Below are 14,526 nucleotides of genomic sequence, written 5' to 3' on the forward strand. Positions count from 1 at the left end.
AATGCAATGAGAATTAGTGGAAAAAGAAGAGGAAACAGATGAATGAACTCATCAAGTAGCAGGCAAACATTTTTCAAGGTACACTTTACATATAAACTATACAATACAGCAATAAAAGCTCTCAGCAGCCTGACAATATGATGTCAGAGTTCTGGAAATTAGCTGGCTTTAGAGACTCGTGCAATGAATGTGCAATCCAGTAGATGGCAGTGTTACAGAATCATGGCCTCTATACGTGACAGCATTTACAAAGAGCCTTGTATAAAAGATGTTCCAGCAGCTAGCAGCTGTGGTAACTAGTTGGGACTGACTTCATCTTCTAACACCATGACAATCATAATGTTTGAGGTGTCAGCTCTAAAGTACAGGGTGATGTGTGTTTGTGTAATAAAATGTGTGTATGATGAGGCCAAAACACCGAGTGATACCAAAGAGTCTCTCAAGATATGAATCTGTTCATTACCTTTCCAAAGCAACAGGACAGATTCGTATTTTAGCTTCATTATAAACAATATTGTCAGTGAATTAAAAACGAATGCAGTCAAAAACATCGTACTGCAATAAATCCCTTTTATCTGATGGTTGAGAAGTTCAGTTTCTGTTGAGGCTGTTTTACAGAGATGTCGATTGAAATGCATGATCACTGTGGAGGCTGTTTGGCTGTTGTGTTACAGTAAACAGTGTTTTCATTATATTACTCAGGATAGGCTCAATAACAGAAACATCTCTGTCTAATGCAATATAATTCAAAATCAGAAACATCAACTACATCCTCCAGCATTCCTCTACACTTTGATCAGCACCTCTACCAAACAATGTCAACGAGACTGAACATTGTGAAATCATAGTTTCAGCTTTGTATAGCTAGGTGTACCTAATAAACTGATTGACTGACGTGTTTTCTGCTAGTGACACATCTTCTCTAATAGAACGTCTCTGCTGCTTTTCTCGATTGTGATTGGTCGAGCGTCATCCACTTGATCCGGTTTTTATTGTGAGAGGCGGAGGGACATTAAAGACATGAGCTGTGTCCTCACCTGCCGCTGTGACCTGATATTTCCAGCAAACACTCACACCACCTCGTCTTTCTCCTCGTTTCACGGTGAAGGACAGAGGACACTTGTCCGGATTTGAATTGGAGCGGGTCGAGGTCTTGTATTGGTCTGTTTCCGGGAGGGATTCGGCTGCAGGATGCCCTGAGATTTGACCTTTTCTCGGGACCAGCAGCCGCTGTCACCAGCTGGAGGTGAGGCTAAGCTAATGGAAGCTTCAGGATTTAAACGCTGAGTAGTTTATTGTTTATTCGCGCTGGTGTGTTTGTGTGTTCTGGGTCTGATCGGTGTCTGTTACCTGACATCCTGCAGCAGACCCGTGTCATCATTATCCTCAGCACCACTGTCGTTCTGTGCGTTAATGGTATAGGCTCTACAGGGCAGCGGAACCACAGCGCCACCCCTCGGCTTGTCCTCGCAACTCCCACGCAAGCGCTTCATCCCGGAAGTGAACCCGTGAGGTCATGGGAAGCAAAGTCAGCTCCAAAATGGCTGCCCCGGCCGCTCGAGTGATCCAGGTAACGTCCCCGCCGAGGGTTTGAGTTCTTCCACGGCTGATTCACCCGCTCGTGTCGCGCTCAGACGAACACCGTGGAGTCGACACGTGTTTTTAAACGTCGTGAGGGGTTTGACCGTGTTGTCTCTGAGGCCGCGGGCAGGAATCAACCCTCGTACCCTTGTTGATGTCCTTGTTCAGACACTCGGAGTCTCGGCTGTTGTCACGTTCAGTCTCCGAGTTTCTGAAGAAACGTGAAAGTTACGAGACGTTTTTCACAGTTTGAGCTTCAGTGTTTGTTCAGATGATTTAGTCCCAGAGATGAAACTGATGTCAGAATGTTCACAGAGTGGAAACATCTGGAAACATTGGTGTTCTGTTGATGGGGCTGCCATTGATGATTAATATAACTTGATCTTTGTGTTTCATCATTTTCACTCAGTTTCTAAATAGATTAGTTTGGTATCTGGTGCTGTCTAAAACTCCAGTGTGCTCAGTTCACTATTACAAAACTCAGCTGTGAATGAACTGAACTGGAAAGTTGAAATGTTTGACTTTTTCTTTTCTTTTTTTAATTGTATTTCTGTTGTCATGTGTCTCAATCTGCATTTAGCCAACGGACTTATTATACCTGTTGTTGTTGTTAAGCACTTTATAACATCGTTTAAAGCAAAGTGCTAAATAATAATAATATTGTATATATGTAGAATTTCTGCTTGATAACTAACTCTCAAACAAAAAGCTCAATTGTTTGATTTCTGTTAATCAATAAACCATTGAATCTTAGTGCTGGGTGATATGGTCTAAAATGGTGTTTGGATAAATAAAAAATGATAATATTTTCTTCTATTTTATCCTTATTATTTATTTTAAGTGTAAAGATTTTTACTCCCGAGTGAAGTTTGTGGATTTAAATTCTTCTTTATGAGCAGAAAATGACAAACGCTTGATAAACAGCAAAACATTTTATAAATCGGTACAAAACAGTCAGCGTCATATTTTCATGAACCTACTGTTAACATACTTGTAACTGTGATGTTTGTGTTGTTATCCAGGCTGTCCGGCCTCGTGCTCCACTGATCAAGTTCCCCAACAGACAAGGAGTCCCAAGACCCAATGGTAAGTGTGTACCTTCAGTCAGGCACTGAAAACAGAGGAGCTTTCTCACCTCGCTGTCGTGCCAGATTAGCACGTTCACCTGTGGTCTCGTTTCCATCGCTGCCGGTCAGAGCCGGGGTCGATTCCTGAGGTTTAACTACAATGAATGTGCTCTCTTCTGCTGCAGAGTTTTCACCGGAGTGAATGGAGATTGTATTTACTGCCGTTGGTTGTTTAAGGGGTGTTTTTGATGAATCTGGTATCTTCTCTTGGCTCTCTCAAGCCTGATGTACCACTGGAGTTTAAGATTTATGCAGCAAAAGTTCATTATAGATTTTTTAAGGTTTTTAACACATTTGTTTACAATGTTTTTTTACACAGAACTGATGATTTATCATCTTCCAGGTTGTCTCTGATTTGATTTCCATACATTGTTTTCTCCCTTTTCCTTTTAGCCCAAGAGGCATTAAAGGCATCAGCTGTTAACTTCCCACAACACAGCGCTGGCAGCCCACCTTCTGCCGCAGCACCGCCTTCACTATCAAGACCTCATGTATCTTTGACCCCGATCCCCGGCACGCCAGACACACTGGCATCGATTCAGCTTCTCCCTGCAAGGTACCGGAGGAGACCGCTGACCGCAGATGAAATGGACTACATCGAGGTGAGGGGGGGGAACTGACCACATACATTAGACTGCACTGATGATTCACACTGAACAACGTGGCCCCTTTTTAAAACCAAGTTAGGTGGGTCGAGGTTGTGAAAAGGATAGAGAGCAGTTGGAACATGATCTTTGTACATGTGTCACGTAAGAGGAGCTTGCGTCATGTTTCTTGCTGATAAACAGATTTTCTTTCTTCACAGCGCGGCGGACCTGAGTGACACGACCCGACTCAAATCACTGCAGCCAAAGTCCTTATCTGTTGGAAATCAGTATGTGTCTTGAATTCTGTTCCTCAGCACAAAGAACCTAATGCCGCATGAGACATGTAGAATAAAATATTATATAAATCCTGTTAAAATGTACATATGCTTATTATTATTTAGATGCTAAATCTTAATTGTTTTTCATTAGAAAGTTCATATTAAGGGACATCTCGCATGTATTTCACAATTAAACCATAACATGGTTTTCTTATTTTCTCAACGAGCATCTCAACTATTTCAAACACTGTTTTTCACATTCATTGTAGTTAAACCTCAGTTTGAACAGTATAAACGCTCAGAGTTACATTTTCCTGATGTCGTATAACTTCTTTGAGCTTCACTTGCACTACAATACCCATAATCCAACCTCGAGGTACATGGAGTAATATCACCAGTGGGTTTCTTTGCTTTTCATGCTGAAGAGATACTGGAGAAGTACTGAGTTAAAAATAGTGTTGAGTTCATGTGAACGACTGGATTGAAATAATTAAAGGATTACTGTATTTTGATTGTGGTGTTCCCATGCTTGATGTAGATATGTAAACGAAGATGATTTAAATCAGGGGACGTCACTGTCTGCAACAACATATTAACAACATATATTCAACATCAGTTTTCAGTATTTATTGTTACCGTTGCTGGCATGCTCTATATGGTAAACATCAACGACATTGAGGTTACACAACAGTGCAGTATGATCAGCCACCATCAGTGTGCTACCGGCTTTCTAACTATCAGTTCAGTTGTCTGTTAAGTATTCAGATGAACGTTGGCACAATTAGCTCAGACATGACAGAAAAGGCCAAAAGTGAAAAATACACTTCACTATTTCTCGACTTGCAGATTTTAATCTCAGTCTAAACCGGAGCTGAGAAAAGCTCCAGAGTTTTTAAGTTTCTCCTCTAATCATGAATGAATGGAGGAGAAGTCACAGCCAGGCAAATACACACAAGTTAAACTTATCTGTGTTCATGAATACACATCTGCCCTTTTTCTGGCAAGATAATAAAAGAACCAGCTCCTAAAACACATGAATGCCATCAGAGAACAATTCATGGCTTTACAAAAATACCTCTGGATGTTCAAAACTCCAATATCAAACACGACCTATGAACAAGTGCAGTATATTCATATATGAACGTAAACACAGCAACAAGGAACCGTCAAGTCACAAATGGGCACGACACGATAAGAAGCACTGAAGTATGCACTGGATCACTGGGATTCTTTTCAGGAGAATATTCTGGCCTACGCACGTTCTCCCCTGGAACATTTATGGTTTGGGATCATTTTGGATTGCAACGTTTACATTTTTAATTTTGCATTCGCCAGACTAAACATTGCATTGAAATGTAGTAGATGCGATCCGTGCTGCGCACCGGAGGCAGAAGGACTCATCAATTGCTCTGTTCGTCCAGTTCCTCAAAAGCGGGTAAGAAATCAGCAATGGTATCAACCACGTAGTCGGGCACCAAGCTGTGGTTGGCGGTCAGCTCGCTATTCCTGTACTCCTCAGCCTCCTCGATCTGAGACACGCCGGTGAGAGTGAGCATGGTGTCGAGGCCGCAGTTAAACCCGAACAGCATGTCCGTCTCCAAACGGTCGCCGACCATCAGGCACTGTGCAGGGTCCACCCCCCTGAACTGACTGGAGATGCACTCGAACATGAAGCGGCTGGGTTTGCCGATCACAGTGGCTTTGCGGCCAGAGGCCACCTCCAGTGCTGCAATGAGGGACCCAGAACCTGGGGGGGGGGTTAAGACAAGATCAAGGTTAGATTAAAGTGAATCTTCTGCGACATCCTCTCGTCCAACTGTCCACTCTCCTGTGCTTTAGTCACCACTGTACTAGAAGTCCACAGCAAACCACACGTTTCACAAACAATTCAAAAGAGCGATGGAGGGAGATTCATTCTGCATCATTGACTAATGGTTGTAATTAGGTGCAAGAGAAAGCCAATACATTTCTGCCAGTTTCTATTTCTCAGGTGTCTGAATGCCGTGCTGCTAATTTGCAGGGAGCAAAGTGCAACATGGAACTCAACCTGCTGGTTCCTGAAACTTTCCCAAGAGGCCTCACACTTCCTGGAACCCTGAAAGGCAAACGTTCACTTTGTATCGGTTGATTGTTTCTGTAATGTGTACACACACCAATACAAATCTAAGGCTGTTCAAGCAGTTTCTAAATTACTTCTATTTTAGGAGACATATTTGTGGGAAGGCATCAGGAAATGAGGAGAAACAGGATGAAGAGGAGCAACGACACAAGTCGTTATCACGATAGAAATGTCGAAGCCCTGCAAAATAATTGTGTCTATGATAGTTTACTTGAATATACCTGTTTGCTGTGTGCACTGGTGGGTAACAGGTAACGAGGTACATCACCAGTGCATCACAGTTAATACTGTGTCTGGTTTGCAGGTCAACCTCAACTGTGAAGTTACATTGTTGGTTGAAAACATTTTGTGGTGCCAAACGATTTATCAATGAAACCGGTCGATATGAGCCTTTCACAGACACATCAGTGTCAGCATTAATGTTTGCAGTCATGTGCCAGTGTCAGAATGTTTTTCTTTATCCAAGTTCTGTAAGTTTAGTTGTATTTGTAGTCTTTTTATTTATAATTATAATAAATTCTGGGGTTAAATAGTGAAACATCAAGCTTTAATTACTTTTTTGTCATAAGGGGTTGATAACTACACCTTAGAAAATAATATATTCTGGCTGATAAATAAATATTTCAATTCAATTAATCTCTATAAGTCTGGCTCGAGCTGTCACCCAATGAAATCATAAAGACTTACTGTAGCTTAATAATACATACACCTGTATAGAGATGTTATCAGTGTGAGGCTCTGGTTAAGGGCCCTCTGACCCCTCTGCTTCCTGGGCTTGTACCCTGTAGGCCCTTGCAGTAAAACATCTCATACAGTATCACTGGGACATCAATAAAGTGAATAAAACATATAATACCTGGCAGTATCCTTCCTCCTGACAGGGGGTGCCAGGGGTCGTTGTCGGTGGCCAGGAACAGACACTCCGGGTCCCGCAGGAAACACGAGGCTTTGGCCAGTTTGAGAAAAGTCAGTTTATCGTCGTGTCCCACCAGCACCGCCTTGACGTCGGGGGCCAGGGCGCAGTCGTAGATGGTGGCGTCCGGGTCGTCGTCCTCCTCCACGCAGGGGATGCCCGCCTCCTGCAGCTCCCTGCGCAGCCCGTCGCAGCCGATGACGAACACCTGTCCGCGGATCTTCACCACGTCCCGCAGGTAGAGCGCGGAGCAGTAGGACGAGCTGAAGATCTGCTCCAGCATCACGTCGGTGAAGCCCAGTCGGAAGAACTTGTGCACGTAATTCTCCCGCGGCCTGGTGGAGTTGTTGGTGACGAACACGACGTTCTTCCCGCGGCGGATCAGCGAGCTCACCACCTGGGCCGCGCCGGTCACCGCCTGCTCCCCGTGCCAGATGACGCCGTCGCAGTCGAACAGGAAGAAATCCTTCGCCTCCATCAGGCTCCGGATCTGCGGACCTCGGATCTTCTGGCAGCCTTTGAACCCCATCGCCATCCCGGCGTTTCCCTCCGTCTCCTCCGTCTTTCACCTGCTAGTGCTCCGCCACGTGGAGAACTGGGTCATAATGTGGTGGAGAAGCGCGTGAAATCCAAAGTAAACAGATGAATGCGGGAGAACAATCACATCAGATCGTCGCTGCGGTCAAACTCACGCACACAGGACTACATAAACATTGACGTCTGGACACGCCCACGCCGTCAGCACCGGCCAATCGCAGCGCAGCACTTAGACCAATCAGATGTTGAGCAACGTCCTTTTAAAAAAATCAAAGTGCGCCCCCCAACGGCAGCTGATGGACACGTCACAGTATGACCTTCGATCATAATGTAATAAATAAATAAAACGTGAACAGTGATGGAAGTTCACCTTAAATCAATAAAAGACACACCATCACAGCTGCTGCACTCAAAGTACAAACAAGTATCCTCTGAAAAAAAGTAGTAATTAAGATCGTTACGTAAAATGAGTGGAGGTGCAAACATAAAAAAGTTAAAAATGCAAAAAGTTAAATATTATCAATTGAATATACTTAGAGTAATACAAGTACTTGTTCTGTATAAAGAATCACACGTCTTTGTTCTGTTTGTGGCACAGGTTCTAGAATGATGAACACTAACTCACTTTACTTTGTAAAACAGAGTCATATTCAACCACATTATAACGTTTGGGTTGATTCAATCAGAATCATTAAACTTCCCAATCATCTCAATTTAATCAAAATCCTCAAACCTCTGCCTGAAAATGTGTATGCAGCATGAATGATTTCATTTGAATCAACATATTTAAAATGTGTCGTAGAGAAGAGTTTCTGTATTTTATAATCTTACAATATAATACATTGAATATAAGCGTATGGCTTCACATGTAAAATCTGCAAACTACAGAGTGGGGCAGAAGAGTAAAGTTGCACAAAATGTTAAGACTAATACATTGATCTTAAAAGTTGTAACTTTAACAGCAGTTACAAACAGATTTGTGAAAATAAATAATTAATATTTACAGATGACGTGCACTCGAAGCTCAGCATTCTTTTCTCGAGTCACCAGATGGAGCTATAACCCATGAGCAACATATTTGAGCTTCAGAGCTTCAGAGTGGTTAAAAATCCCAGCAACTCCATCACAAGGAATATCTTCATGCAGTCAGACCCTTTCTACAGTTTTGTCTCCTCATCAGGACTGTTAGTGAGTAAAGAGACAATCACAAGGGTTTCTCTTACAATCTATCAGAGTTCTCATTTCCTGTTTGAACTCAATCTTATGACCTTCATTCATTTCTGAATTTATTCAGACACAAAGCTTTGCTCTTAGATCCAAAGTAAACTATAGATCCCACTTTCATTCTACCAATCATTATATCTAAGACCCAGCAAATCAAGACAGGAACATTCTACTAAATACATTTAACACTAACAAAACCATGTTTTTTTTTTATTTTGATTCCACCTACATAGATATTCAACATTATTTTTGCCACACCTAAAAAAAAAATAATAAAATAAGAAATTAGAATCAGAACATAACTTTTCTCCTCCTTAATCTACAATTTGTGCATGAAATGATGGTGAAATTATAATTATTTTACAATTTTCTTATCACTGTATTGAAATTGTTTTAAATTTGTATTGTCTGTAGATAAATTAAACAATTTAAACTAGATTCAAACATTTTATTCAAAATTATAAAATAAATGTGTGGTGTTGAAATTGCCAGCAGTCACAGTTTATTATTATTTGGACACATGTGTTTTCTGTTTTATCTTGTTCTGATCATTATTGCTTTTATCTTCTGTTTCTTGTTTGTTTGTTTTCTCTATTTCTTGTGTCTTTTATGAATTTCCTTTGTTCTGATTTGTTTGGTGTATTTATCTTCTGCTTCATTTAAGTTTCCTCCTCTTTTTACTTTTTCATTCTTTTCCCCCCGTCATGCTTTGGCTGCTTCGCCCTGTCTGTTTTGCATTGCGTGCGAGACAGAAGAAGACACACTGGCAACTGCCAGACAAATAGACAAATGAAATGCGGAGAAAGGAATGATGGAAAGGACAGCTGAATGGACAGAGAACAAGAAGGCCTAATTGGTCATTATTTCCTTGATAATCTATATTTTCCTCCCTGCTAACCTTCAACACAGATGTGAGGAGTGGGAGAGAGGACAGAACAGAGAGGGGGGTCCTCAATGGCCTGGTCTGCTCTCACCAGTGGCTTGAGCGCTGACCGTGAACATGGCGCTTTTATGTCTTGTTTAGAAAGGGGAAGGAGACTCAGCGGAAACCAGCAGAGGAGGGTGTTGGGGTCAGAGTTGAGACTTGCAGGTGGTGGTGCTGCTGGTTAATAACCGAGGAGCCAGTAGACCATGATGCGGCCTCAAACATACACAAACACACATGTTTACACAAACTTAGCAGGTAGAGCAGATGTGAAATCAGCTGTAGTGTTTCCATATTGTTTCCAAACAGACAAGAAAAGCTCACAAACCCATTCTCAGCACTCATTCATCTATTATAACATGGTCTGCTTCCATCTGGAAACACACGCAACAAAACAAAAGCATTGCTTAGCTGGTGAGTGTGTGTGTGTTTGAGTGAGTGTGTGTGTGTATGTGTGTGTGTGCGTGTGAGTGAGTGTGAGTGTGTGTGTGCTTGTGTGAGTGTGCGGATGCGTGCATACTGTCAACAACCCCTGCAGCCAGATCAAAACAGCACAGAGGTGGAGGACAATGCGGCGCTGCAGTACAATTTAGATGTCTGGTAGACATGATGGCGCTAGGAGGGGAGAGGGCAGGAGACTTGGCATTAGGGGTCTGAAGTGGGGCTGGAGATTCAAAAAACGTTGAGTAAGAGTAAAAAGCATCAAAGGGTTTTTCAAATGAATGTTCTACTCTAATATTGAAAGCGCTTTTTTGTTGTTGCTGTAATTTTTGCTTTCAATTAAAAACATTAAAGGGACCATTATAGAAAAACTATTTTCTAGCCTATGCAAAGGAGCTTATGTTTTCATTGCAGTTTGTTCGTCATCAACAATTCCATGAGATTTTGTGGAAGAGGGAGGCACCAAAAGAACAACCCATTAGATTTTGGAGCGAATCCGGATCAGATCCAGGAATTTTTTTTCACTTTCTTTTAAAATTCACTCCCAATGGTGAATTTAGAGACTCCAAATAACCTTAGCAATCTGCATGTCTTTGGACTGAGAGAGGAAGCCAGGGTTCCCAGGGAATTCCCGCGCAAAACACAGGGAGGATATGCAAACAGAAAGACCACAGCCAAACTAGGATTTGAACCAGGGACCTTCTTGCTGCAAGGCAACAGTGCTCACCACCCTTCTAGTTTAATTCATATTTTTGATCTCAAGGTATATTTTTTTCTGGACCCTCATAAAGCAAAAGTCTCCTGCATGAACATGACATCTATGACTTTTTTTATTGAACGTGTTTAAAGGTAAATTGAAGGAATCAGTTGAAACAGGTACGGCTTATTTATTGGACATTTGCACCATTTTAGGAAGAATTTAAAAAAATTCCTAGTGTACAGCACAGAACAGTTTGCAATGAGTCCATGACAAACAAGTGACTTTACTGAGGTGTGAATCTGAAGTCTCTGTGAGGGAACACTTGCTGCTGCTATTGTATTTTTTTGTATTTACCACTGCTTATCATGTTCCTACAGAAAGTCCAGCAGAGAACTACAGGTCCAGTGAGCGCCAGGGAGAGAAGAAGCATCACATCCAACAGGTATCGCTGGTACCACGGCTGCGATAGTGAGGTCGGCTGTAGATGAGCACCGCCTCCACTGTGCAGGATGTGATCCACCCACTGGATGAGTCGAAGGGCCGGAGGGACGGGATGGGATTTGTGGATCCTGCTTAGGGCCAAAGCTGTAGACTTGAACCTGTAGAGAAGTGATTGGGGTGAATAAAGAAAAGAGTATAGACACATGCATGGCACATGGTATCACAAATAAAGTTCCCTCATCCATCCGCACACCTGGTGTCCTGTATGATGGTTTGCACTGCAGAGCTAAGCAGTTCTCTGGTGATGTGTGTGGGGCTGATGCTCAGGCCAAGTCCCTTTGTTTCCGCTCTTACCACATTATCAAACTGGTCTCCAAACAGAGGAATTCCCAGCACAGGAACAGCATGGTACACCGCCTGGAGCAAACTGTTTTGTCCACCGTGCGTGATAAAGAGACGTGCCTTTTTGTGGCCTGGGGTAAACAGAAAATAATGTTTGACACAAATGCATCCTGAAATTCATTGTTTTGGTCTTCTCTCAGATAGAGCACAATGAACAAGTCTTTTCACAGTCTACCATAAACTGTGACTAACTGCTACGTTTGTAACAAAGGGGTTAGGGTGAAAAGAAGGGACAAATTGTTCCTACCCAGCAGGTCATTTAGAGGCAGCCAGTCCACTAGTTTGACATTGGGAGGTCTGTCCAAGTCAGTTGGCCATCGCTTGGGGTCATATCTGCAAACGGACCATTGCAGGTTAATGAATTGTCGTAAACATCCTAACATTACTGAAAAACTGTTTTGTTTTGGGGGTTAATTTAATATTTTCATGAGTGTAAAAATATATTGTGTGTGTCTTTTTCCCCTCTATGTGACACAGAAATTTAAAAGGTTTATTTTTTGTGCCTGCGTTAAGCTTTACCTCCAGAGTACCCCCTGAGGGATCATGGAGAAGCCAGCCACCAGCTCCACAAGTAGTGGGTCCACAGAGACCGAAGAGACCATTGATCCCAGAGTCACGACGATGAAACCTGCTTCTCCAAAACTGGAGATCCACCTCTCAAGATCCTAAGGGATCAAATGGAAAATTTGCTGAGTATTGAGCAAGTAAGGACGAGAGAAAGAAGGTTGTGTCATTAACCTATGTGGATATCTGTATCAAGAAAACAGACCTGTTCAGAAGGCTTCGCAGGTTTATTCAGCAAACCACCGACCAGCACAGTGTACGGCAGGAGAGGCTGAGGGAACTCCAAGGAGAAGTCGGTGTTGAAGGCCCAGAGTTCAGCTCCTTGGTGCAACTCCTCCAGACCACCAGGGAGTGAGCCTGACTCAAGGTGGCGATCAGCTACTTCCCTAAATTTCGACCATATAAGTTCCTGGCCTTTGATATACGACACAAGACACAATAAAAAATGACAAATATCAATCATTCATGATTAAATATAACAAATTAATTTGTTAAACCTCTAAACCCCTGCCCTTAAGTAAAAATGTTACACCGAAGGAAGTTGGTTATTAGAGATGCAAAATGTACGTTCGTTTCAAGGTAATATCAATAAAAAATGCATGGAGGAAGCAGATCAAATTGAACTGAGATATTATAACTCTTCATGATACCCCAAATTTGCTATTTAAAAAATTTACAATTCTGGAGAGCCACATGCACTGCAGTGCACAAAGAAGAAGTGATAATACCCTTGACACTATGTGATCTCCTTTTTTGAAACTGTTCTTACCTACAGGAGCCAGGAAAGAATAAAAGAGGTTCTTTGCACGACCCCAGAGGTTCATGTGATCAGACAGACGGGAGCTGAAGACCGGGATGTAGGAAACAGGGCTGGGGAGAGCGATGGACAGAGGACCGTTCAGAGTCCCGGGATAGAAAGCTATGTAGTTGACACCTGGAATAAATCAAAAGTAAAATGGAGGGAACTTTTGAACTGCTGTTGATAAATTTATTTTCATTTAGATTTGAATAAGCACAATCAAATACATCTAAACTCTGTAGCAAGTTGCTATAAACAAACAATATATGACTGTAGTAATCTTCTAATCTAGAAATAGTCTTTTTGACATAAACCAGTGAAATGATCAGCAGTCGTACCAAGTCTGTGAGCCAGGATGAAGGAACAGGGGTTAAAAGCATCAAGAATGATAATGTCGAAGTGTTGCTTCTGGAGGAACGATATGATCTCTTTGTCCCCTAACAGCTTGTCACACTGATACGACAGGTGCCCCATGAAGTTTAAAAAGTTATGAAAGTTATCCCTGGGAGAAAGAAAGACGAAGAGAAAACAATTTAGAGTGAGAGATAAAGACAGAGAGGAACAGGGACTTATCACTGTAACCAAATCTCCTGTCTTCTGTGTAATACCTTCCCAGTAGAAACTGTGTTTGCTGCTCCAGGAACCAGCCATTGTATTCTTTAATGTACTTGTCTCCCAAGGACCATGTGCTCATCTGGTAACTGTCTGCACGGCCTTTATAGGAGAAACCTAGAGGGAAGTCGTTTACATGAAAATAAGAGCGACTAAATCAGAGATAGAATGAGAGAGAAAATTCTGCAAATAAGTTTTTCCCTGCATGTTTGTGTTGCGTATTGTATGTGCAGTGTACCTGTAATAATAGGGTTGCCCAGTTGCAGGAGCATGCGGACCTCGTGGCCATGCTGGTGTAAGTTATGAGAAATTTCATCTAATAACAAGTAGTGGCTTCCTCCTGTAGAAGAGAGAAGATGCTAGGTACTATCACTAACTTTATATATAGCTTTCTGTTTACTATAAGATACTATAAAAACACAAGCTTTCTTAACATGCAAATTTCTTTCACCAACTCCCCGGACAATGAGATGCTTATTCTTCTCACATTTCTGAACAAATATTAAAAATGTATTATCTCTATTACAATGAGTAAAGGTCACTTTTAATAGTCAATGCTCCACTACTCACCAATTAGACAGATAGTCAGGATCTTGGCAGACTGTAACATTGGAAGAGCCAGGAGAGAAAACGTCCAAAATACAATCCCCATGTTGTTATTAGAGCAGCACAGTGTGACCTCTGGCCAAAAATAGTCTTCCTGTTCCAATTTAAACTGTAATGAAAACCGTCCTGCGTGAGCAACTATTCCTTGTGAGAAAGTTTCCGCTTTTCACCCTCAGATCAGAGTCAGATCCAGTGAGAGATCAGAGTGGACGGGTCCTGAGACAGAGTTGGAGAAAAATGACGAAAAAAAACAGAAAAAAATCACATTCTCATTAATTCCCAATCGTCTTCTTTTCTTATGTTTGTTTGAGGCTGTCAGAAAAGTTTTTAATGTTCTGCAGTTTCAATTGGATACGGAGGAAACGCCAAATTCTTATCTCATGTACCTGCCTCGGTTTTTTTCTCGTAACAGATGGAAAAAGGTCCTTATTATTCAAGAGGCTTTGGATGCAAGTCTGCAAGTGCAGCCCCGTCTATATGACACATCTGTGGTGTCAGAGTGGCTCTGTCTCTAAGACACTGAGAAGAGCCCTGGACCTGCAGTGACAGTGAAAGGGAGGGAAAGAGAGACAATGTGGAGGGACGGGGATGTGGGAGGTTCCCCTCAGTCGTTGTTGCATAAAATGAAACAAATGGAAATGTTGATAAGAATGATATTCTCTTAAAGCGG

The 14,526-nt window shown here is 42.1% G+C and overlaps 3 protein-coding genes across 3 annotated transcripts; 1 reads left to right on the forward strand and 2 right to left on the reverse strand.

The window, feature by feature from the left end:
* Positions 1 to 980: 980 nt before the first annotated feature.
* On the forward strand, positions 981 to 4,085 carry kgd4 (alpha-ketoglutarate dehydrogenase subunit 4). Its single transcript, XM_020099211.2, has 5 exons — positions 981 to 1,246; positions 1,423 to 1,570; positions 2,604 to 2,667; positions 3,102 to 3,310; positions 3,514 to 4,085. The coding sequence occupies exons 2-5, from the start codon at positions 1,517 to 1,519 to the stop codon at positions 3,529 to 3,531; spliced, it is 345 nt and encodes a 114-aa protein (XP_019954770.1). The 5' UTR covers positions 981 to 1,246; positions 1,423 to 1,516; the 3' UTR covers positions 3,532 to 4,085.
* A 100-nt stretch (positions 4,086 to 4,185) lies between these two features.
* On the reverse strand, positions 4,186 to 7,360 carry pdxp (pyridoxal (pyridoxine, vitamin B6) phosphatase). The gene is made up of 2 exons (XM_020099210.2): positions 6,549 to 7,360; positions 4,186 to 5,320 (listed from the first exon to the last, which is right to left on the reverse strand). Exons 1-2 carry the CDS (start codon positions 7,138 to 7,140, stop codon positions 4,974 to 4,976), a joined length of 939 nt encoding a protein of 312 aa, XP_019954769.1. The 5' UTR covers positions 7,141 to 7,360; the 3' UTR covers positions 4,186 to 4,973.
* Positions 7,361 to 10,604: 3,244 nt separating this feature from the next.
* Positions 10,605 to 14,497, reverse strand: LOC109637032 (UDP-glucuronosyltransferase 3A1). The gene is made up of 10 exons (XM_020099134.2): positions 13,821 to 14,497; positions 13,489 to 13,590; positions 13,247 to 13,367; positions 12,977 to 13,140; positions 12,609 to 12,773; positions 12,045 to 12,253; positions 11,795 to 11,940; positions 11,523 to 11,608; positions 11,127 to 11,346; positions 10,605 to 11,031 (listed from the first exon to the last, which is right to left on the reverse strand). Exons 1-10 carry the CDS (start codon positions 13,900 to 13,902, stop codon positions 10,764 to 10,766), a joined length of 1,563 nt encoding a protein of 520 aa, XP_019954693.1. The 5' UTR covers positions 13,903 to 14,497; the 3' UTR covers positions 10,605 to 10,763.
* Between the last annotated feature and the right edge of the window lie 29 nt (positions 14,498 to 14,526).

The sequence above is a fragment of the Paralichthys olivaceus genome, chromosome 4 (assembly GCF_024713975.1).
Source record: "Paralichthys olivaceus isolate ysfri-2021 chromosome 4, ASM2471397v2, whole genome shotgun sequence".
Taxonomy (NCBI): Eukaryota; Metazoa; Chordata; class Actinopteri; order Pleuronectiformes; family Paralichthyidae; genus Paralichthys; species Paralichthys olivaceus.

Bases quoted from the DNA above. Each gene is read 5' to 3' on its own strand.
- LOC109637032 (XM_020099134.2), bottom strand. From the start codon at position 13,902: ATGGGGATTGTATTTTGGACGTTTTCTCTCCTGGCTCTTCCAATGTTA. The intron at 13,591-13,820 runs GTGAGTAGTGGA...TCTCTTCTACAG, and splicing joins CCTGACTATCTGTCTAATTG to GAGGAAGCCACTACTTGTTA. The intron at 13,368-13,488 runs GTACACTGCACA...ACTTCCCTCTAG, and splicing joins GGGCAACCCTATTATTACAG to GTTTCTCCTATAAAGGCCGT.
- pdxp (XM_020099210.2), bottom strand. From the start codon at position 7,140: ATGGCGATGGGGTTCAAAGGCTGCCAGAAGATCCGAGGTCCGCAGATC. The intron at 5,321-6,548 runs GTATTATATGTT...CCCCCCCCCCAG, and splicing joins AGGAGGAAGGATACTGCCAG to GTTCTGGGTCCCTCATTGCA.
- kgd4 (XM_020099211.2), top strand. From the start codon at position 1,517: ATGGGAAGCAAAGTCAGCTCCAAAATGGCTGCCCCGGCCGCTCGAGTG. The intron at 1,571-2,603 runs GTAACGTCCCCG...GTTGTTATCCAG, and splicing joins CGGCCGCTCGAGTGATCCAG to GCTGTCCGGCCTCGTGCTCC. The intron at 2,668-3,101 runs GTAAGTGTGTAC...TTTTCCTTTTAG, and splicing joins AGGAGTCCCAAGACCCAATG to CCCAAGAGGCATTAAAGGCA.